The sequence below is a fragment of the Otolemur garnettii genome, unplaced genomic scaffold (assembly GCF_000181295.1).
Source record: "Otolemur garnettii isolate 467f Iridium unplaced genomic scaffold, OtoGar3 scaffold00082, whole genome shotgun sequence".
NCBI classification, from domain to species: domain Eukaryota; kingdom Metazoa; phylum Chordata; class Mammalia; order Primates; family Galagidae; genus Otolemur; species Otolemur garnettii.
Window position 1 is genome coordinate 7,204,417 of NW_003852477.1, and position 25,172 is coordinate 7,229,588.

At 44.5% G+C, this 25,172-nt stretch overlaps 1 protein-coding gene across 1 annotated transcript in view; it reads right to left on the reverse strand.

Moving 5' to 3' along the window:
- Nucleotides 1–21,981, reverse strand: part of FYCO1 (FYVE and coiled-coil domain containing 1) — a 91,988-nt gene extending 70,007 nt beyond the window's left edge. The window contains exons 1-4 of the mRNA XM_012808058.2: nt 21,888–21,981; nt 6,598–6,763; nt 3,085–3,191; nt 630–755 (exon numbers count right to left, since the gene is read on the reverse strand). Coding sequence (XP_012663512.1) covers nt 630–755; nt 3,085–3,191; nt 6,598–6,652 — 288 coding nt within the window. The 5' untranslated portion in view covers nt 6,653–6,763; nt 21,888–21,981. The remainder of the gene's footprint in view (nt 1–629; nt 756–3,084; nt 3,192–6,597; nt 6,764–21,887) is intronic.
- Nucleotides 21,982–25,172: the final 3,191 nt, after the last annotated feature.

Here is a 25,172-nt window from a genome sequence, read left to right on the forward strand (position 1 = left end):
TTTTTTTTTTTTGGTTGCAGCCATCATTGTTGTTTGGTGGGCCCAGGCTGGATTTGAACCCGCCACCTTAGGTGTATGTGGCTGGCGCTTTGGCCACTTGAGCCACAGGCACTGAGCCCATTCTGGACTTTTGTAAAAGGACATGAGCATGGCATTCTGCTCTTAGGGATCCAGGACAGAATGTGGGAAGTTCCTTAGCACACCAGCATTTTAAAAAATGTCTCACTTCAAATCCATGTCCTTGGCAAACAGTAGAAAAAGCAGCCTGGCAAACTCTAAGAATTTTATCTAAGAAAATGAGTTTTTAAAAAAGACAGAGGTGTCCTGTGCTGTACACCTTCCAAGGGGTCCATGAGCAGAGATTTATGAGGTGAGCAGCCCACCCCATCAGGTGACATGTGGGGTGTGGCCTAATGCACATTTAGGACCCAGCATTCCTCTGCTTGGGAAGCACTTGCCAAAGTGGGTTTCCTGAGGCTGAACCACAGCACAGTGAGCACTGAGTCTACCTGGACTGGATTTCTTTAATTCTCCACCACCTGTAAACCCCCACTTCCTCACTTGGCTCTGCAGGAAATGCTTAAGACAGGCAAGAGGAAGACACAAGGTCCGTGATCTGCTCAGCTTACCTCTGAGATAGACTTGACGAATCGGATCCCGTCGTTGGCTCCTTTCACCTTGGCCAGGCAGGCACAGAAGTAATCCCAGTAGTCCTTCTTATTGCCCAGGAGTGTGGCCTTCTCCTTCTGATCGAACTGGGCAGGGAAAGCGACAGAGAGAGGAAGTCCAAACCCAGTGCTGTTCATTCCTCCACTTAAATGATAAATAGTAACAATAGCTTTGTAGGTGTTGGCACTGGGGGTGGGGGGCGGGTCACTGGCATTATTATTTAGTCAAAAATCTAGATGCTGGATCCAAAATCTAGATTTTTGACTAAATAAAAAATCACCTCACCCAAATGGGGGTGTTTTAATCTTCAATTTACAGAGGAATCTGAGGCTAGCAGAAGTTAAGGAGCTGGCTCAAGGTTATACAATTAGTGAGATTCAGGAATAATAATGACCCCAAAAGATTTATCCCTTGAAGGGACCTCTGTGCATAGAGTTACTATTAATCTATTAATCTATTATTTATCCCTTGAAGGGACCTCTGTGCATAGAGTTACTATTAATCTATTAATCTATTATTTATCCCTTGAAGGGACCTCTGTGCATAGAGTTATTAAGTTCCTATTAATACATAAGAAAGAATTACAAGTGAATAGTCTAAAGGGCAACCTGGAGAGTGTTAACTATACTCCAATTCAGAGAAATAACGTAATGACATTTTATCCCAGTTACTCAACTCTTAAGTTTCAGTACTGTTTTAATAAACATTTGATAATAAATTCAAGTAAATGTGAGTTCAGAGCCATTCTAAATCCCAAACTAAAATGAGTTAATTGAATAAAAAACAAGGTCCATAAACATTTTCACAATGTTAAAGAACCAGTTGAGAAAGTCATGAGAAAGGTGAGCCCTTCGGCACAACGGGGACCTTTCCTCCAGGGAGCGTTCATCTACATGCTTTAGTGGAACACTGTAAAATAATGGTGTTCTAAATAATACAGGTACATCTTTCTCTAACATTTTATAGCATTTTTTTTCTTATCATAAAAGCAAGATATGCATATGTTGTTAGGAACTCTACATGCAATACAAAAAAGAAAACAAAAGAAAAAAAATTGTAATCCTACTACCTCCATCCCAAAATAATTTTTGGAGGATTTCCTTCCTATTTCAGTTAATTGAATTTTTCCACATGTGCAGAGTTCTGTACATCAGAACTTCCTGATATGAAGACATGAGTTAAACTATGAATAGGTTAAAAGAAAACTTCCTGGTTTGGGAACTAAGAATATACTTCTCACAAGCTCGCAGGTGATGCTGATGCTGACACTGCTGGTCCGCGGCCCGCACTTTGAATGGCAAGGCTCTAAACAGGGTCCATGGATAATCTGCAAGGGTCTACATCAAGTGTCCTCAAACTACGGCCCACAGACCACATGTAGCCCACCTAGGTCATTTATCCGGCCCACTGGGTGTTTTTGCCACCGCTGCCTGTCCTGCTTAGCAGCCGACTCGTTCTGGGGCCCTCAGTCTGGTCTTCCAATGGTCTGAGGGACAGTGAACTGGCCCTGTTTTAAAAGTTTGAGGACCCCTAAACTCTACACACTCGTGAAACTGCCTGCAAAAATGTGTAACTGGAGTGTAATACACAGAAACACACACTTTTTGGGGGGAGATACTACATAGCTATTACCAGACTCTCAAAAGGGTATATGCTTGGCTCGGCACCTGTAGCTCAAGTGGCTAAGGCGCCAGCCACGTACACCTAAGGTAGAGGGTTTAAATCCAGCCCAGCCCGCCAAACAACAATGATGGCTGCAACCAAAAAATGGCCAGGTGTTGTGGCAGGTGCTTGTGGTCCCAGCTACTTGGGAGGCTGAGGCAGGAGACTCGCTTGAGCCCAGGAGTTGGAGGTTGCTGTGAGCTGTGACGCCACAGCACTCTACCCAGTGGGACAGCTTGAGGCTCTGTCTCAAAAAAAAAAAAAAAGGGTATATGTTTAACTGCCCCAAAGTTAAGATCTTTGTTATACAATGACCTGTGACCTAACTTAAGATGACCTAAATGTCTAAAGAATATTTTTGATTCCCAAAACCATCCTAAGGGGCAACATTCTGATTTCTCAGAGAATCACACAGTTTTTACGAGTGTGTAGACCCTTGCAGATTATCCATGGACCCTGTTTTAGAGCCTTGCCACTCAAAGTGCGGGCCGTGGACCAGCAGTGTCAGCATCAGCATCACCTGCGAGCTTGTGAGAAGTATATTCTTAGTTCCCAAACCAGGAAGTTTTCTTTTAATCTATTCATAGTTTAACTCATATATCCCAGGCTATCACTGGGAACAGCTCTGCCCTTCACACGGGCTTAATGGCTCCACTGAGCTTTATGAACCACATCGTGAATGTTAATGAGTCGCCCCAAGGTGCCAACAAGAGACAACAGTGCAAAAATCAACACATTACAGGCATCACTTACTTGCAGGAGATACTCAAGCTTATAAGAAAACTTATGCAAACTGGTGCTGTCATCTGTGATGGGCTCCCCTACTTCCTGAAATTCTTTGCTTAGTTCTGTCACAGCATCTTTAAGACAACAAACAGGAACGTGTAGCCCGTTAGAAACTGAACTCCGAGAGAAAAGCAGCAATAACTTCAAGAAGCATGAGGAGTGAGTAGCCAGACACACAGCACCTTGGAAATGTAGAAGGGCATGGGGTGTAAATATCCACAGGGTGTAAGTCCAAGTCAGAGGGTCAAACATCCTGAGGGCCCAGACACCCTGTACCAGCTTGCTGGTGGGCTCACTTCTTGTTCTTCCCTGTATGTCCACCCCCTAGGGCTAGTAATCTGTATGCAGTGGCTGGTCAACAACTGTCTGCTGTGTGGATGAATCACTAGTCTCCTAATACTGACTTCCATAAACTTTAGCCTTTACTCTGGTGGTATTTCTTGTTCTTCACAGTAACCCTACTGACTTGGTATGGGTAAGTGCAGGCTTCAGAAACACCCAGTATGAGTAAATAATAGTAATGACAACTCCCAGCAATGACAAGTGCTGCTTCTGTTAACTGAGCGCCTGACAGGGGCCAGCCCTTTATGCGTATTTCTCATTTAATTTAAGGGGCCAGCCCTTTATGCATATTTCTCATTTAATTTAAGGGGCCAGCCCTTTATGTGTATTTCTCATTTAAGTGGGGATTGCCTTATTTCAACAAATCTAAGATGCAATTGGTTACAGGATGTGTCCCAATTTCAGAGCTGTTAAAATGTGAAAAAAGTAAGTACAACTTAGCATCTGTGAAGTCTGATATTATTCTCATTTTACAAATGAGCCTACGGAGAGGTCAGAGCACTCAGCCAAAGATTACAGGTAGCAAACAGCAAAACTCAAATAGGAACTTCGGTTTTCTCAAAGGATTTCAAACTCCACAGCCCACTACTTAACTTCTAAGATAATTTACCTCCCTATGCAGAAAAGTGGAAAAAAAAAAAAAAAACCAAACAAACAAACAAACAAAAAACCCTGATTCTCACTGCTGCTTCTGTGGGACAGAGGGACTATGAGACACGGGACTTGGCTTAGATACTGGAAAACAATTCCCGAGTTGGGATGGCCAGGATGTGTTAGACAAAACTATCTTCTCTGACAATTTTTTTTTTAAGAGACAAGGTCTCACTCTGGCTTAGGCTAGCTGGTTTTGAACTCCTGAGCTCAAGCAATCTACCTGCCTCAGCCTCCCAAGTGTTGGGATTACAGGCGTGAGCCACCGCGCCTGGCATTCTGTAACAATTCTTAAAGGGAGCCCCTAACTCCTGTTCACAAATACCCTAGTTTTAAACAGACCTTTCTAGGACTGAACCTGAGCCTAAGCTGGATGAAAGTTTCATCAACACTGACCCCTCAGGCAAAGAAAGGTCAGCAAAGAGGGCTCTTGGGACTGATTTTTACAAGTGACTGTTGTCCAGTTGTGCCCTTCTAGAAGTGTCTGCCATGGCTGGCACTGATAGCCAGGAATGCAGGGACCTGGGAAAGACACAAAGCCTTCCTACCCCACCTTCCTTCCTCCTCAGGCCAGGTGAATACTCACAACCTAATCAGAGAACTCCTAAAAGCCTCTGAATATCAAATATGAAATTGTCAGTTTCAATCCTCATAATCCAAATGCATTAGTTACGGATAACATTACTTCTGGTTCTCTAGATAATTTTCAGAAGTAGGTGTTGTCATTAAACCCACCTGGCATGTGAAGGAAGCAATTACACATCGGAAAGGTGATGGAACTTGTCCAACGTTTTCACCTCTAAAAGGTGGAGCCAGAGGCTGACTCCATACCTGCCTGATTCCAAGGTCTTGGTAAATGCTGTCATCAAAAGCATTTGGTGTGAAGGCTATGTGCTGCACAAAGCCCTCAGTCAAGGACACACACTCCCATGGTAGATGCCCTAGATCTGTATGATTAAGACATTTACCAACTGATGAAAATGAAGGGTCTTGAGAAAATGGCACCTTTTAAGAACTCCCAGCAGAGTGCTCCATGGCTTATGTGTAGGACAGTATGATCGGATTCAACTGGCCATGGGCAGACAATGGTCTGGATCAGAAGCTCTACCCGACGTACTCTCTTTCATGCTCTTCCCTCCCAATAAGGACCCTGGGTCCCAAAGTTATCCTTGAGAAGCAGATGTTGAAATAGAAAAGATCACCTATTTTGTGGAGAAAACTCTGAAACTCAGATGTGCATGGGTTGTCATTTTACTTTCTCTGCCTCTCTGTGTAGATTTTTTTAAAAAGCAACTAACATTTTAAATGGAAGTAGATTAGTATGGTTAAGAGCATAGCAAATGTGCAAACCCAGGCTCTGCTACTGATTAGCTGTGTGACCTCAGGTAAATTACTTAATCTGTCTGTGCTAGTTTCCTCATCTGCAAAATGGGAATAACAGCAGTGTATATCTCAACAGTGTATAGCCATATGTGGATATGAGGACTCAATGAATTACTATCCATCAGACATATGTAAGGCAGTGCCTAGGACACACAGACGCCATTAATTATGAGCTATCAGATGCCCAAGGCACTGCAGATGCAAGAGAAAAAGCCCAAGAAAGTGATTTGATTTTGTTCACTTTGGACCTTCAGAATGGACCATATTGTGGCCATACCAGGGTGGTATCTTTTGGTATGAGTGACAACTGTTCATGGTATCTGAGCAGTTGGGAACCTGGGCCTTTAGTCTGTCAAGTATCACCATGGACTCTGCAGGCATGCAGGAAGTGGTCGGCTTTGGGCTACGTTGTATCAAGTATGTTTGAGCTCCAAAGACCAGTCCTGGAGATCATGGAGGATAGAAAACTTACCAAAATTCTGACCCTTGAGACAAAGGGTCAAACTTGGAATCTGCAGTCAATAAGAAAACAATCTGTTTCTCCTGAGTCTATGAGGCTTTGTCTCATCTTGCCTTGTCCTGCCTATATCCAATGACATACAGGCTACAAGTTACAGTCTCTCCCATTGCTGGGGAAGACTGAGAGGCAGAAGGCCCAGAACTGGAATGTATCCCAGGGAACAGGCCATTTGCCAGTCAGGACCCAGTAGGACAGCAAATAAGACAGATGGGTATCTGGCCTTTCTGCTCAGAGGGAAGAACAGTCTTCCCCATAGGAGCCAACTTCATCAGAGCCCAGAGGTTTGTGATTGTTTGGAAACACATACACAAACAAGTGAAATCAGCTCCAGTCCTGGAGAAGGGGTATGTAATTTTGTTTACAAACTGGCTTTACAGTGCTCTAAAAGGAGAACCAGGCAAGCTCTCCCAGCCTTACACAAGGTGGATATGTCAGCCTCAAATAGTTTCCATGTGATGTGACCTGAGGGCTATAATTACCCCCGGTGTGAAAAAAGAGGAAAGGGCTGAATTTCAACTGGCAACAGCAAAAGCACAGCCACCAGCCCTCAAAACCAAACACGGTATGCCAAGCAACCTACATACCTTGCAGATCTCGGATAATTCTCTGGAGCTGGCTCTCTGCGCTGGTGGACGCCATGGCGAGACTGCCTTCCCTGCTGTGTGCCTCCCGCCTGGGCCTGAAGAGAGGCTTAGAACTTCAGCCCTCTGTGGCTGTCTGGTCAGCAGTGGTCAGACTCCATGGTGGCACCTGCACATGGGAAGAGGAGGCCACAGAGGAAGCAGGCACAGACACAATTTAAAGAGAATATAGACAAACTCTGCTCTAGGTCTAAAGGTCACCCTGTCTGGGTTTCTTCCCTCAGTAGGAGGCCATCTGTGGGCCTTGCCCTGTGAGCACCTCTGGTTTGCCTCTGACACATTCAGACACACTGACCTGGTTTGGGGACTAACAAAAAAGCAAGACCAACCAAATAGTACACTCTATCTTTTCTGAGCTCCCCTTCCATTAGTCTGTTAGGCAAGACTGTCTCATCCATCCTCCAGAAAGCCGCCTGTGGCTACCTCCACCCACTTATACCAAAGGCTAGTACTTGACTAGCCCAGATTGAGACAGCTCTGCTAAGCCTGAGGTACCAGCTACGTCCTGATCCCTGTCTCCCCATGCCCAGCCCTGCATCCTCCCCAGGCTTTCTTTCTCTAAGGAATGGTCAGTATTTTCTGGCCAGGTACTGGGGGATGAGAGGCTGAGGTCACATACCCTCACAGCTTCTGGCGGGGTCCCCTGGGAGGGAGGTTTGCAGCCTCCAGCTGCCTAGAGTCCAGGTGAGCCTGGGTGTTCAGACATCATGGAGCCTGTTGTCTGGGGGCCTGCACAGCCCTCCTACCGGTCAAGGGACTTGTCTCTATTTTAAGCTTGGTTACAGTCCTCTCCTGGCTAGTGAGTCCTGAGTTACCAGCCCTACTTGGGCAGCTGTCGAAGTGATTTAAGGATACAGTAGTGGCTGACGGCCAGGAAAGGTTAAGAGATGAAAGCACACTGGAAGAGAGGTCTGGATTTGTACTTGGACACTCCTGTGTCCTTTCAGAACATCTGATTCTCACTTTAGATGTCTAATGAAAGCTGTGGTGTCACTGGCAAAAGTAGACAGCAAGATCGGAGGTGGCTGCTGTAGTAGCAGTATCACTGAACGAGCGCCACTGTGTGCAGGGCCCTACTGTGTGCTTTACGCAGACAATTACTTGTTAATTCGCACAGTCAGCCTGGTGGAGTAGATGACGTTGTACATGTTTACAAACAGAAACTGAGGCTCAGAGGAGTCTGTCAGTCGCAGTTTGAATCCTGGTCACTGATTCAAACCTAGTGTTTTTCCATTAAGTCCTGCTAACCGTGTAAGACTGAGCCACTGCTGCCACAGCAAATGACCAACCACTTCCATGGCTTAAGAAAACACTGTGAACTCCAGAGCCTCCCAAAGTTATTAGCTTGTGGCCTCCCTGACCAAATGCTGTCTTCCTGTTCCAGAAGTCCAGGCCAGGAGATCCCGAGATGGAAATAGGCCAAACCACAAAGTCCTCCAAATGTTCACGTAAGCATCAGCCTCAGCCGGGCAGAGAAGGGCCTGTCACAGGGTGGAAATGCCCAGCACCTATTTTTAACTAACAAGCCACTACAGCTATGACTCAGGGCAAACAGGGCTTAAGAATGCTTCAGAGGAAAATGGAGGTTCTTCAGAACACAGCAGAAACACTGTGGGAGCCTGGAGCGCTTAGCAAAGTTGTTACAAAGTAGACTAACCAGGTACCAAGAAATCCACTGGGGTAGGAAAAGCACCAGAACTTGGTTGCCTTCCAGAAACGACCAAGTCAAACTGGCCTGGCTGCATTAGAGCCACTTTGGACACCTACAGTGTCCTTGAGCTGATACTAAAATTCCCAGCTAGTAGGAAATTACAATATCATTAACACGGCACCAGGTGCACAAAAGCCTATGATGACACTACTGTGAACAAGCCAAGATAAATCTAAAAACGTCTGTATAACTCATCAAGGAGGGATTTAAGGCAACATCACTGGCTAGCCAGATGAGGACTTCTGCTGTGATCAAGAAAACTCCTGTGGAAGGAACCCTTGTGCGGCCCAGAAACAAGCCCCCACTAAGTGACCTCTAATAAACTCAGTGCAATGAGCTGGTCTTGTTGGAGACATTCTTTGGTCTCTTGGTTCCCTCTCAGTCTAGGGGGCGATTTATACTACCCTGGCATTTTCACAAAATAATTGTTGTAGCCGGCAGGATCTGAGAGAACAAACAATGAGTAAAAGAAAGGGGCAGCTGAGGGGCAATCCTGTCTTCTCAGGGGATTCTGGGAGACTGCCCTGTGGAGTGGAGTTGCTGGGTCACTTGGTCAGTACTGACCATGAGCGAGTACTGGGATGCCCTGAGAATGCTGGTCAGAAGGGAGTGTTCCCTACAAGAAGCTAAAGTGCTTAAGTGTGATAAAGATTTGCAAACAGGTGATAGCTGCAGGGGGTTGCTTTAGACACAAAAGCCAAAGGAGGAATTACAACTAGTAACAAAGAAAAAGACATGGAGAGCCTGGCTTGTTGGTTTCTGAAGCTTGGTGGGAGGACGGTAATTCACCATCACCAATTCTGATGGTGAATGGGAGCTATTTTAGCCAACCAGGGTGGGACCCTGACACATGGAAACTCTGGGAAGAGGAAAACAATGACGTAACACAGAAGTCAAAGAAGAACCTGGGGAAACACCTGAGTCAGACCCCTGGTTCAAAGTGAAACCTAAAGCACCAATGCAATGCGATGTGCAACCATGCACCTTGGATGGGACTCCAGTAAACCAAACCATGAAGGTCAGAGAATGCACCACTGACAACCTGATGGACTTGGAAGAGACTGTGGCCATACCCTTCCAGAGCTCGAATGATCGCTATGCCACTACAGAGTTAAAATGCAGAGTCTGCTAAGCTCTCTGTTTTCTTTTCCTGCCTACTTTGAAACTGGAGTTGCTAAGTTACTGGGGCTGAGATAAAACCCACTGTTTGTGACAGCACTAATTCAAGGAGCAGCCAGTTCTACCTACAATGCAAACATTGAAAATTCGTTTGAAACTGAAGGGAAAAAAAGGGTAAAAGGGGCTTTTTGAAAACTCAAACAGCCATGGAAGCTGCTTTATCCAAAACTGTAGTCTCTAGTTTTGATTACATTACCTACTAGGGCAACTAAAGTTTAGTCATGTGAACAAGTTCCAACCGGTCAATAACAATATAAGATCCAATCATCTTACTGCTAAATTTCAGAGGTAAAAACTACTAATCTGCCTGTATATGTGTTTATATACATACATTGTATGTTGTATATAAGAAAAGATAAAAAGAAACCAGTAAATAAAAGAGAGAGATGGGAAGAAAGTTAAGGATACGAAGATATAGATACACACACACACACACACACACACACACACAGACATATATTACATATTTTAATAAGGGAGGATGACAAAAAAAGGGAATAATGTTGTGTGAGGAAGGATCTTGCACCATAGATTTCTGTCCTAAAATAAACTGGCTGGTTATTTAACAAAGGGAAATTTAGGACAGAAAAAAAAAAAAAAAGTCTAAGCATGTCATACAATGGTCTATGTCCAGTTATAAGGTTCATGAAAGAGAATTTATAAAATAATTTTATATGATCAAATTGACTATAATTAAAGGGGAAAATTTTTGGTTAAGACAGTAAGGTTTTCTTAAAATATTAATTTGCTCTTAATATATTGTTATTATTTTACAGTGACCTGTGAACAGGCGTTTTGAGCCTTTCAACATCTTTGACAAACATCCTCAAATCAAATCAAATATTGTTGACTAACCCTTGTGCTGTTAAGTTACAGGGCTGTGCCTTAATGGTGTCTAACACCAAACTCAAGTTAAGCAAAACCTCATTTTCAGGCCCAGAAAAAGACAAAATAAAACAAAGCTGCTTTTTGAGACAAAGGACCAGGCCTGTATTCAGAGACATTAAGACTCATTTAGTAATTTTGCTTCTATCTAAATTAATATAAATTTGTTACTAGATAAATGTTTAACTACCTGTAAGCTTCCTTTTCCTGCCATTGTCAAGACGTGCTTTATAAGCTTTTAATTTAAAACATGACAAATTCTTTAGAAGAGATGACACATAAAAAAATTCTGATACTAAAGTCTCTAAATCTTTAGCCTCAAATGGTTATGTTTTATATAACAAAATTCTGACCAGTCTATAACTAAAACCAAGATTCCCAGTGCTTAAAGGTAAGTGAATTTTTGTGATCTTGCCTTTGGTGTTTTTGGTTTATTCTCTTATGTTATCTAAAGGGATTTAAAGGATCGATAATACCCAAGATTCTCATTTCACAGGACATGACATTCAACAACAGGCAACAAAACATAGATTGGAGATTTCATTTGCCGTATAATTCAATAGGGGCTGGTCTAATTAAAAAAAAAAATGGTTTGTTAAAAACTCCAGTTGGTAAACCTAAAAGATATGTCTTTACATTGGTGAGCCAATACACATCAATTTGGGATGCACTAACATGGATGATAGCTGAACACAGAATGTTATATGTATACCACAAGGCCCCTCCACGTATACACAGGCATAATCATACTGCAAACTCCACCCCTCCACCACCACCCCAGTAATGGGATGCTCTTCAGCATTTATGCACACTGTGAGAATATGCCCTTCTAACTGCATAGGAAACAAAACTGCTTCCTAAGAGCTGGAGCTTACACTACACCTTTGGGGGCTGGATGGCTGTGTGGCACACGCTTGTGGCTGTACCTCCCCCACAACTGGACTGGGAGATGTACCATGGGATGGCATTACCTGCTAAGAATTACACACAAACTCTGCCCATTGAGCCCACTAATAGAAAGGTCTTCAGAGCTTGTTTCCTCAGGTCTATATGTTGGTGGGAATCACCCCTACACATTCTAGTCCCCAGGGTAGGAGCTCTCGCCCAGGTTCCTGCTGTGGCCCACTTCTCAGCTAAAGCACTAAACTACACAAAAATGCTGTGTACTTCTGAAGCCGAGAAACTACCCAAAATGAAACAAGTGGTTTTACAAAATAGAACGGCCTTGGATATACTCTAAGTAGTGCAGAGTGGGACCTGTGCCTTAGTGGGAACCACCTGTTACACATATATTCCAGATAAATAAGATAATGTTACTGATGCTTTAAATCATTCAGGTCCCCAGATCAATAATACAGAAAAATCAGGCATCTTTGATTTTTTTCTTGGAATTGCATTCCCTGCCTATACACTGGAGCTAAGTTCTGTTTAATTCAATATAATGGTTATAGTCGGCACTTACTTTTATTGCTGTTGCCTACTTGTGAAGGTGGGCTATGTGCACAAGTTACTGCCATGGGATGTAAGTCTATGTAAAGTTAGAGATGTAATCATTTCCTGCTCTGGGAATATTGTAGAAGAATGGGCAGAAAGATTTTAAAAGATGGGGAATGGGGCCGATTTGAGCAGAAAAATGCATTCCACAATAGAAACACTATGCTAACCTGAAGTGTTGGGCAAAATTGTTAAAAATTAGACCAAAAAGGTACTAAAATAATTACAGGGCCTGGGAAAAGTCCAGCACTTTTTAAATGCCTCAGGACCTTTCTGCCTCACTGAAACTGCTCAAACTGGCCCTGCCTGCTGCAGGGCTGCTTTGGTTGTCCTATACCTGTGGTTCTCAACCTTCCTAATGCCTCCTAATGCTGCGACCCTTTAAAACAGTTCCTCATGTTGTGGTGACCCCCAACCATAAAATTACTTTAGTTGCTACTTCATAACTGTAATTTTGTTACTGTTATGAATCGTAATGTAAATATCTGATATGCAGGAAGTATTTTCATTGTTAGAAAGGGGTCACAACCCACAGGTTGAGAACTGCTGTCCTATAGTGCCCTTTAGCTAACTATAATACTAAAATCCCGGCCTAATGGGAAATTGTAGTGTCATTCACATAACATGGGTTGCACGACAGCCAGCGATGATGGCTGGGTACCTGCATACCTTTCACTGTGAATAAGCAAAGATACAATGTAACATGTTTGTATTATTCTGAGAAAGGATTTAAGATAACATAAAAGTGTAAGCAAATAGAGATTCTGCTAGCAAGAAGGCTCCCATGGAAGAAATTCCTATGCTACCCAGGAGCAAGTACCTCAGTAAATAACCTCTAACAAACTCATCTACCTCATCAAGCTGGTCTCGTTGCAGTCATTGTTTGGTCTCACAGGTCCTTCTCAGTTTGGGAGGTGGTTTTCTATACTGTCCCGGGATTTTCACTAAACAGGGCTTCTCTTGCCTAAGAGGAGGGAGACAGATGCATTCCTGTTCCACAGTCCCAGTAATTCATGACACAGAGTCCCAGAGAGCAGAAATTCAGGGGATTTACAGAGAACCTCCCACCCCCTAAATGCTGACACTGCCCATCAGGGACACCAAGCTGAAGACAGGGGGTGTGCAGAAGCCTGCCTGCCCATCCTGGGTGTCTCTGTAGGTTGCCTACTGAACACAGGGACTAAGCAGGAACGAGCCAGGGCTGGAGAGGATCGAGGATCTTCACTATCCAACACAGCTGCCCCAGCACAACGTTTTGTCAAGAGCCTTCTATGTGCAGGTTGGGGATACAGAGGCACACAAGGTCCAGCCCTGGAGGGTACATAGCGACCCACCAAGGAGACAGATGAAAATATATTTGACAAACAGATATAGCCAAAGAGGCCCATGCAGAGATACGGATAAATAGTCATGGGCACTCAGCAAGAGAAGACTGAACCACGGATCTACACAACATGGATGAACCTCAAATGCGTTATGCTGCATAGTTCACGGTTCCGCTTATACATGGGATTGTATACATACATTTATACATGACGAAAAAAATTAAGAAATGTAAAATCTGCATGGATCAAACAAATGAAGCCCTCCCAGCAACACTCATAAGCTGAGCAAGGTGACACTTGCGTGGGTGAATCAGAAAGGACACTCTCAACTATGTTTCTTGGAAGTGAAATAATGGACCATAACACAGTCTGTGTCAAAATATTCATGATCCATGTATGCTATTCTTACAAAGGCAAAATATTGGGAGAGAAATCATCAGGGGCTGCCAGAGGCTGGGGATTTGACTACAAAGGGAAATTGTGGGGGCAATTCTGCTCAGTGTCTTGATTATGGTAGTGGTTACATGACTGTGTATATTTGACAAATATGTATTGTTACAATTCACGTAAATGTAAATTATACCTTTTTAAACAAAGCAGCATTGTGACTGAGTTTTTTAAATTTTTATTTATTTAATTTTTTGAGACAGAGTCTCACTGTGTCACCCTTGGTAGAGTGATACGGCGTCACAGCTCACAGCAACCTCAAAATCTTGGGCTCACATGATTCTCTTGCCTTAGCCTCCCTTGTAGCTGGGACTACAGGTGCCCACCACAACGCCCAGCTACTATTTTGGTTTGTTTGTTTGTTTAGCAGGCTTGGCCAGGTTCAAACCCATCAGCCCTGCTGTATGCAGCCTGCATCCTAACCGCTGAGCATGGGTGCTGAGCCATGATTAAGTTTTTTAAAAAATGCAATCTGAAGAAGAGAAAATTTACTTCGGCTTGGGGAAGGGAGAGGGTGGTTGACACTCCGTGATGGTCAGGCCTGAAAAATGACGAGGTCACTGAAGAGATGCTGGAGGACAGGGTGCCAGGGCGGAGGGGACAGCAAGAGTAGAGGCTGGTTCTCTTCCGCATTCCTCCTACTTGGCTGCTGTCAACACAAAGGGCCTTGTAGTTTCTGGGAGAAATAGTTCTTAGAAGATGACTAGACCTGATTCCTCACACGCAGTCCACTGGGTGTGTGCACTCATAAGACAAGAGTGAGATACACACGTGAGAGAGGGTGGAGCTCAGGAAGGAAGCCACGGCAACAACAGATCCCGAGTCACTGGCTGGGCTATGGCTGGGACAAGGCAGGAACTATAAAGCCAGCCGGATTTTCTAGAAATCAACCCTATCTGGAGTCTGGCACAGGGGAGACAACGTCTATAAACCAAAACCAGTATCTTAGAGTGACGAACCTGAACACAGTAACATGTTCCTTTAAGCTTTCTTGGTGCTCTGGAGACCCTGCCCTTGTGTTAGCCTGAGGCAGAAGGCCTGCTCTGACCTTCAGCAGAGGGCTCAGCCGGTGTCAAGTTTCTAGGTCATGTGTGAGCTGTTTCCAGCCACTGATTACACAAGCCGATTTTTCAAAGCATCTGTGTCACCACCAAGGTAAAGAGCCCTGAGCAACTGATTGTCAGGCCTATGGGTCACGGAGAGCTTCTCCACTACGGCTCTGGTCATCACCTCACAAGGATTCAGGAAATAAATCAGAGCTTCTTTGCTATTTTCATGGACTTCATAGCATCCTGCCCTCCCTTTGAGGTCACTACTAGCCAATTAAAGGCACAGAATGGGACGCTATCTTTTCCACATCAGGACAACTCCTTGTGTCTCTAGATAAGCTTATTCTTTGGTAGAAGGATCAGAGACTTCCAGCATGAGCCAGCCTGATCCTGAAAATCAGGATTCTACCAATGGATCCTACAGTCCATTAGCAAACTGTCCTCCTAACTCAGGAGACACTTGGCCTCTGTACATACTCCCACAGCTGCTTCCATATAGGGAGAAGCACTCTAGGACTCCCACACCTTGCAAAGCCCACAAAGTGCCAATAACCTCTTTGAACTCAGGGTGGGTCCTTATTATGTGACATGTGAAAAACCTCATCACTGTCTCTAGCAAGCTCTTCCAAATATCAGAGAATTCATTTCATAAAATCTTTGGGAGCGCTGAATTTTCTTGCCAAAAACTCAAAACAGTATGTTTAAGCCTATCCAAAATGTCTGAAAATATTCACTCTTCTGATAAGAGGAAAGGGGACTAAATACATTTTAAAAAATTCTTATTACCTGGGACTAGTGTCTGAATTCCTAGCCATGGCCTAGGTATCATTTTAGAGGTAAAGGACCTGCCATGACTTCCAAGTTCCTTCTATCCCTGCCCAGATGCCCTAAATATTTCAAACAATACAGACAGCAGTTTAGTCCCAAATTAAGTGCAAAGACACTAGCTCACTCGTGTAAACTTGTTTACACTATGGTGCAAATGACTAAAATTCATAATGTTGTCCAGAAACTGGCTGAGGCAGGAGAAACACAACACTGAGCAGCCATAGAAGGAAAGGACCAAAAGGGGAGGAGGAGGCTGGGGTGGGAAGTCAACCATGCATTCAAACTTCTGCTCCCAACACAATAGCCAAGAACCGACCCAAAGAGAGCACCCTATCGCTGGACTCCTCCCCCAGTTCCAAATTAGGTGGAACATAGTAGGTGCAAATTGTACCCTGACCAAGAAAGAATATTCATAACAAGGATGACTTTTAAAAAGTATAAAAGTCTTTCTAAAAAAATCCATTGCCTCAGCCTGGTTCAGGATACTCAATAACGTCTATTTCATCATCATGCATAACAAGGGTACTTGGCTGGGTACCTGCGGAGGTCTTCGGCTCAGATGCTGAAGCAGTTGGTGTCCTAACCAGAGCTTCAAGAGGTGGCCAGGAGAGTGCTCAGGACTTTGCTAGAGGCAGCTCTGAGACAGGCATTCCAGCCCAGGTGAATAAAGGCTCATTAGGTGACCTCACCCCTTGGTCCTATAATTAAAGCATTAACTAACCATGCCTGGGTCATCTTTCCCAAACACTCCTTTCTTGACACCTCTCTTTCTTAAAGGGAATGAGGACTTGGAGCTTTACTATTGCTTCTTGAAACTCTTCTTGGTTTCCTCCCTTCCGGCAATATCATGTTTCTTGGTTACTGCCCCAGACTACACACAAAACCAGCCACTATTACAGCCCATCAACCCTGGAGAGCAGAGTCCAAACAGCTCTGTGCATGTGCAGGATTGCTCCTAAGGAAGCCAGTTACCATCTTCCTTTAGGAAGGTGGGCAGCTGCATCAAGGGAAGATGCACAAGTGTACTTGGGGCTTTAGGGCCAAGGGCCTGCCACTGGAAAGTCCAGAAAAAACACCCAAGAGGTGATGATGACAAGCATGAAAATCTGGATGGAGTATGGAACAATTGCACAAATAATTGAGAACTCAATGGTTCTCTACTCCGGCCCCAGGGAGTACAACCCACTTGGGTGCGGAAAAACTATAGCTCTCCCAAATCGTCCGCTCAGGGAACTCTACTGACCAGAGTGTCAAGGGGACAATCTAGCTAGTTATGAATTAAGAGCTGACTCTCTGATAGAGCCTGACATATCCACAAAACATGGCCTTATGGAAGCAACATGTAACCCGTATGTGCTAACAAACTGCCAGCCAGGTAAGAGGTATTTTCTGGCACTACTATGAACAGGCAGACCTAATCCAGGAGCTCGGGCCACAGCTGTGAAAAAAGGTGGTGGGTGGTGGGTGGCGCCTGTGGCTCAAAGGTGTAGGGCACCGGCCCCATATGCCAAAGGTGGCAGGTTCAAACCCAGCCCTGGCCAAAAACTGGAAAAAAAAAAAAAAACGGTGGTGGGTGGAACCCTGGCCTTTCAGGAACTCATGCTCAGTGGGAGAAGTAGATGGCATACATCCCAGTAAGTTAAGTTTCCTAACAAGAAAGATCACCTGAAGCCCACTATGTGTTTTGATAAAAACAAGTGAACACAGAACACACCAAACTGTGTTCTGCTCATGATGTGAAGCCCCCACTGCAGAGTCTCATGTTATTTTTCTAGGGCTTTAGGAGCCATCCACTACATTCACTACCATAGTAATTTTTTGTTTAATCTCTGTTCCTCCCATTTGTCTGTAAACTCCACTGCTGTTCATTATTTTGCCAGCACCTAGCATAGATCCGACACATGGAGAACACTTACTTGCTGAATGAATGAATGAATTAGACAAAACAAAATGTATAGATCTTTGTTCCATATGCCAAACTAAACCTTGAAGAATAGAAATGTACTAAAATACAAATAATAATAAACTTAAAATGGTGGGAAGATAGGTAATTTTTTTTAAAGTCTACTTCTCTGATTTTTCAATTTTCCTTTGTTTAGCATACTTATGTTGACCAAAAAACTGCATTTTGAAATCAAACTGTAGTTGTGAACTTTATATTGACATTACTGTGGAAACAGTACAAACTATTTTATTCCAAGAGTGAATGAAATAATATAATTCAAAGATAATTCAGCGATGGACTAAGTGTGTCTACTCCATCCTTCCCTACCTAGCTTCTCTTTAGAAACAGACCCCAGGTGTCCTGAGAGCTCATTGCTGTCAGACCTGTATAAAAACCTCTTAACCCAGCTTGGGAGGCCCTTCATTGTTGGGCTATCTGACTTTGGTACAGACAGGCCCATCGTCTTGTCTCTCGTCCTTTCCTCCTCCTACCTGTGTTCTGGCCTCCCTGGCCTGCCCTGTAGTGGCTGGGGAAGCCTCTGGGGTTTGGATGACAAGCTCTTTCTGCCAAGACTGTGCTCTGTTTGGCTCATGCTTGGCACACCTTCCTCTAGCCAACTCATCTCGTGGCTACCCACAAGCCTCCTTCATCCCAGGCTGGACAATGATGACCAGAACCACCAACACACCAACCTAGGGGGTACACTATGCCCATCAACTCATATAGTGAAGCCCTATACCTTATACTATGACTGCAAAGAAGTGATTAAATGAGCTGTGAGAGTAGCCCTCATCCAGTTTGACTGGTGAGTGTCTAAGAGGAAATTTGGACACACCAAAGAGACATCAGGGATGTGTAAGCACAGAGAAAAGGCCATGTGAGCACATGGCAAGAAGGCAGCTGTTTGTGAGCCAAGAAGAAAGGCCCCAGGAGAAGCCAAACCTGCCAATGGCTTGATCTTAGACTTCTCGCCTCCAGACCCATGGGACAATACAATTGTGTTGCATGAGGCACTGAGTTTATAGTATTTTGCCATGGAAGTCCTAGCAGACTAATACATCTCCCAAGGCCACTCTCTTTCCATTCCTGGAAGTGAGGATCTGGGGTGGGAAGGTGCTGCTGGGCCTGCAGGACAAGAACTGCACACAACCTGGGGGCAAGAAAGACCCAGAATGGCTCTGAAGCTGGGAAAGATATTTTCTTCTCTTTTATCAGTGGTAGCCAAGTTTTGCCAGTTTGGACCGTATTCAGATTTTGGAATCAGACTAATCATGTAAACTTTCCATTACCTATTATGCAACTACTAAAGCAATGAGGATCATGCCATGGCTAGGTGAGACCCAAGATATATTTAGCTTGCTAAACTATTTTCATACAATCTATCTGTCCTGGGGAAATCATTTGACCTCTTCCAACTGTGTCTTTTTTTCAGATATACTGTAGGGAATAACCTTCCTTTGTGTGGAGTGATTAAAAACCGTTGCCCTTGGAAGAGGTGGGAAAGGGGAAGAGCAGACATTCTCACTGGGAACTTTGGCTAAGGCTTCTAAGTGCCCCCCTCCCTGATCCTGACAAAATCTACATATGCCCTAAAAAAGCATATAGGGCTACAAGTTCAGCTTCAGGAAACTTCTTCTAGCTTTACTTTAAACCACTGCTCTGGCTCCACTGTCCAACCCTATCCTAGACCTTGTATGGGGATTCTCCTCATGGCCTAGTCCCCTGTATGCTAATGGTTTTCTTGGAATGCTCTCTTTGGTCCCCCCCCCCCCCGCCATGCTCAGGGCTCCCCTACCTCAGTTTCCTGCCATAGGTCAAGGGTGCAGTCCACCAGGCTCCTGAGGTGGTTGGCCAGACCAGCTTGTGGGCCCCAGAAACAGCCACAGGGCCACAATACTGTAACCAAACCACAAATTCTCCTTAAGTCTGTCCTTGGAACCACATTGATGCACACATCCTCATTCCTGTAAATGGGATCTGGCCCTACTAGAAACAGGTTCTGGTGCCTTTTAGATGCCACAGAGAGCCATGCAAACTAAAAGGACTACTGGCTGTCACTAAAACCATCAGGCTCCAATGTGGGAGGAGAAAAACTCCTCTTGCCCAGCTGAGCACAGCTTCTGACATCTTCATTTTCTCAAACCCATGGGGCCCATTTGCTCTGAGGCCAAGACTCTTATTATAGTGATGGTGCAAATACTTTAGTCATTTTAGTTATTTATCAAAAAATAGCAAGAAGGTAGATCATGTCTCCATAGGTAGACCCCAGAAACATTCCAATTCCCACCCTACTGATTTAATTGTTCAAATAAAGGCTCTTATACGAATCAAGATTTGTTATCTTTTAAAAACTGACACTGAGATCACAAATAAAACACCATTTATCTTTTGAACAAAAACAGAACACAGCAGCCACTAGATGAGCTGATGTTGACATGATCACAATCTATTTATCTTTGCTCACAGGTTGCCTCTGTGGTCACAGACACCAATTACTCACCCCCACCTGCTGCCTGGAACTGCCTGCAATGAACGTGGCTCTACACTTTGAATTCCTACAGTGGTTTCCATTATAAGACCACGGCTAGACAACACGCTTCCTCTGGCTCATGGTAAAAGACACTCTGGTCTTGAGACAACCAAGTTGTGTGTTTAGAATCATAAAACCAGAAAACACAGCTTACGTACTGACCAAATGTCTCCCCTAAAGGGAAAGGGCCTGGAGGCTGAAAGGAGACTGCTGTTTCTTAAGAACCTTACTTTTTAGACTTGGTGACCAATATAGGTCAAAGCCACAGGCTGCCCTGAAGTCACTGTTATGAGTGCTTCCTCTCATCACAAACACCAGTTGGGACCATCCTTCCTAAAAAGGACCAGGCTAAAAACTTGGCTCTTGAATCCATGCTGGTGCTCTAAACCCAGCCACAAGGGGCAAAGGTCATCCCAAAGAGCAGCTAGATTTAGAAAATCCTTGCCTGAGACTGTTTACAAACACTAAAGCAACTATAAAAATAATCAGGGTAAAATATCAGGAACTGAGTACCTGGATGCTCACTATACAACTGTTTCAGTGATCCCAGATATCCATTTTCCTAATAAGATACTGAAAACAATTTAAAAAATAAATGCAGTGCTACACAAAGATAGACAACTTTTAACATAAACAGATGAGGGTATTTCCTAAAGCAAGAACCTCTTCAGATCCTTTTAATCAAAGGAGGCTAGAATCCATCACTGAGACAATTAACTCTGATTTCCAGGATTACAGTAACTATGTGCATGTGCACACAGAACAGTGAGTTCAGGATCAGCTCTTACTGGCTCCCCTCAGTCCCCAATACCCTCCAGCGTATTAGGCAGATGGCAGGGGAATTAAGCTTGCTGCAGGAGACCACAGCCCCCGCAGAGGCAGGAGGGCAGTGAGCAGATTAAGCCCTGATCCTCTGCACCCCCAAAACCCCTGACCCATTTCTCTGTTAAGGAAGGAAACTGCTGTTGTAAGACAAGCAGAGGGGCAGGAAGGCTCTGGCCAACACAAGCAGTTTCAACAAGTGCTCTATATTTTTTCTGGAGGGGACAGCCAATAGAGACGGGGCTTCAGAGAACACTTGTGCGTTAACCGTGAGCCATGTGGGTAACGTGTCAACCACATATGCTTTTCTTATAAAAAAAATAAACTTCTGTCCCCTCCCCCCACCCCCACCCCTGCCTAGGTTAAACAGAATGGAGTCTATTTAGCCCAGTCCTGTGCAGCCACATCAGAGACAATGCATAAGCCGTCCAACAGGTGTTTCCGGAAAAGATCACCAAGGGGCTACCTCAAGACTCTGCACATGGGAACAAGGGGCAGTGGGTAGTGACCGAGCCCAGCACCCGAGGATGGGCTGAGGATGGGCCGAGAACAAACAGTCCCCTCTGGGGAAGAGAGAGAAGACCTAGGCTGGGCATCAGCAAAGACTCCCAAAGGAGACTCAACTGAGCCAGAACTTCCTAATGACAGGGAAAGCAGAAATTCAAGGGCCTGTCCTCTCCTAGGCTAAAGGATCCCGGCTTGTTCTGAGGAGTCCACATGTTGGGCTCCTTTGCGGCCCCTCGGCCGGCCGGGGTCTTGGCACTGGTGTTTGGGGTCTTTCCAGCCAACCAAAAGAGGTAGCCAGGGTTTCAGGGCCAGCTTCCACTACTAGCCCGATGTGTTTTCCCAAGCTCGCTAGGTAAGGGAGGGGGTTTGGGGAGGGTCTACCGGAGCCCCAGGATGGGCGGGGACAGTAAGGGCAGCAGTGGACAAGTTCGTGCCCTGGTGAAGTTCTCGGCTTTGGGGTAGAGAGTGGCCCAGGTGCCCCGGAGTCTGGCCGGTCTGTTGCGGCACTTACGCGCTAGTAGGTCCACGGCCAGGCAAGACCGAAACTTTCTGGGGCCAAGCGGAAAAGTACGGCAGCTCGGTGCCGGCGGCCATGACATGCACACCCAGCCGCGGGCGGCAGCGGACTACGGTTCCCGGCATGCTCCGCGGGGCCCCGGGCCTACAAATCCCATCGGACCCTACGGGTAGGTGGGGCGTAGACTACTATTACCGGCATGCTCCGCAGGGCAGGAATTAACCACTGTGTAACTCAGTTCCTGCGCTGCCTGTCGGGTCCACAGCCTCGCTAGCTTAACCCTTGCAACCCCAGAGGATCTGTCTCACTGTTAATGGGTGGCTATGTTAGGGTTGAATTGTGCATGTGCTCTATGTGTAAAATACACCTAGATTCTAAAGACTTAGTCCGCAGAAAGAATGCCAGGAGCTCACTAATATTTTTATATTTATTTTGTGCTGAAATTGGACTAAGCAAAAAACATCATATTATATTAACAGATCATTAGGCCTAGTATCCCATCTTTGATCCTCCTCACTTCTTAATAAAGGGAATTACTTAAAATAGGTGCTCAAACATTGTGGGTTAATTAATGAACTACCACCCCAAAGCCCTATCCCCAGCCCAATTTCTATTTATAAGGCACTCTGAGGAGAGACACAGTAGAACAAAATGCATTCAGTGAACAGTGTCCCCTATAGGCACAATGGAGAAGGGCCTGGGGGAACTCCTGCTTGTGTTTGACTCCATTTCTTATCTCTGGCTGACCATCCTTTTCTCTGCCCTGGTTCCCTTTAGTTACTCCAGAAACACTCTCTGCCGCACAGAAGTTAGCTAGTGGCATCTAGTCAGGAGCTGTATATGGCCCCACATTACAAATGGAGAAAGTGAGGAGCTGTCTGGTAGGATAATATAAGAAAAGAAACAGATTTCTTAGTTAATTTTAGGCCATGGATCATCATGAGTCATTTTTTATAAATTATATATAGATAAGACAGTAAATTGGATGGATCAATCAGTTTGGGGTTGGGGTTGGGGTTGGGGTAGGGTGACCAGACCTTCTGCTTTTGGCGGGACAGTCCCACTTTTCAACAACTTGTCCCCCGTCCCGTGGCTTTTTTAAAAAGTCCTGATTTTTGGAAAGAATGCATATGCAAAACCAAAGTTGGGACTTGTTGGTATGCGCAATGGTGGAGGAGCAGTGGGCTTTTCCCCCATGAATTTTTATAGTGTTTTCCTGGAGGCCCTCCAGGCACTAAGAAGAAGGGAAAGGCACAGCTCTTCCTTGGAAGATTGCTAGAAAAGTTTGGTGTTCTTTGCTTTTTTGTTTCTTTGCGGCCTTCAAGCCATCCATACCTTTTACCAGTGTGGTTCTTGCTCACATACCATCAGACAGAGTCCCTCAGAGAGTGGAGAGACTTGCCCAGAGTCATGCAGCCGATGAACAGCAGGTCTGAGGCATGAGGCTCAGGTTAAACTAGGGTGACCAGACGTCCCGCTTTTAGCGGGACAGTCCCACTTTTTAACAATTTGTCCTGGATCCTGCGCCATTTTAAAAAATTCCCAATTTTTGGAAAGAATGTACGAACAGGCAGGAGAACAAGAAGGGAATATATGGTTTTCGGCTGCTATGTGGCTATTTCACCAGAATGAGTTTTATATTATTTTTGTTAATTTTATAATGTTAAACTGTAATAATAACAAATAATTGTTGAGAAGTGATTATCGAGAACTGCTTATCAAAGTTTGCATTGCTGTCAGGCCCTGCCTTGCCCTGTCCCCTCCCTGCCCCACCCCGCCCATGTTGTCCTGCCTTACCCATGTTAAAATCTGGTCACCCTAGGTTGGGGAGAAGGTATGAGAATAAAAGCGATTTCCATTCAGGTTAACAAAAGGAAAACTGTGAAAGAAAAGGAGGAGTGAAGATAAGATTACAAAGGGAAAAAAAAAGTCATCAACATAGGCCTCTAAGAAAAATCATTGCTCCAGTCACAGACTTAACAGATTTATGCAATGTTTAGGATGGGAGAAATTTTAATGTTGGTCATCCAGTCCAATATCTCTGTTTGAAATTTAGACCCAACAGACAATCTAGAGATGAAATCAGCCTAATATTGCCAACTGATTTTTGATAAAGCAAACAAAAGCATACACTGGGGGAAAGAGTTCCCATTTAATAAATGATGCTAGGAGAACTGGTTAGCCACAAGTAAAAGACTGAAACTTACCTGCACCACTCACTACTTACAAAAATTTACTCACAATAGAGTAGATTTAAATCTAAGACACAAAACTATAAAAACCCTAGAAGAAAGTATGGGAAAAACCCTGACTCTTATTGCCTAGGAAAAGAATTTATGAAGAAGACTGCATTGGCAATTGCAGAAATAACAAAAGTAAATAAATGAGAGTAGATCAAGTTAAAAAGTTTCTGTACAGCTAAGGACACAGTCAACAAAGCAAATAGACAACCTTCAGAATGGGATAAGATATTTGCATGCTAAGAATCTGACAAAGGGCTAATAACCAGACTCTGCAAAGAACTCAAGCAAATTAACAAGAAAAGAGCAAATAACCCTATTAAAAACTGGGCAAGTGACATGACAGAATCTTTTCTCATGAGGGCAGATGGAATGGCCAAGAAACACATGAAAAAATGCTCATCATCCCTACTTATCAGAGAGATGCAAATTAAAACCACTTTGAGATAGCCCCTAATCCCCCTGAGAAGAGCCCACATCATAAGGTCCCAAATTAGCAGGTGCTGGCATGGGTGCAGAGAGAAGGGAACACTCCTGCACTGTTGGCGGGACTGCAAACTACTACAGCCCCCCCCCCTTTTTTTAAAAGACAGAGTCTCACTATGTCCCCCTTGGTAGTGTCACAGCTCACAGCAACCTCAAACACCTGGGCTCAAGTGATTCTCTTGCCTCAGTCTCCCAAGTAGCTGGGACTACAGGCATCTGCCACAACTCCCAGCTATTTTTTGTTGCAGTTGTCATTGTTTAGCTGCCCTGGGCCAGGTTCAAACCCACCATTCTCGGGGCATGTGGTTGCACCGTAACCACTGTACTACGGGTGCCGAGCCTAGCTGAGCACAGCCTTTTTGGAAAGAAGATGGAGGTTACTCAAAGAACTAAAAGTGGACCTTCCATTTGATCCTGCAATCCCATTATTAACTATCTACTGAAAAGAAAAATATTATTCTCCCATATAGACATTTGCACTTGAATATTTATAGCAGCTCAATTCACAATTGCAAAGATGCAGAAACAATCCAAGTGCCCTTCAACATATAAA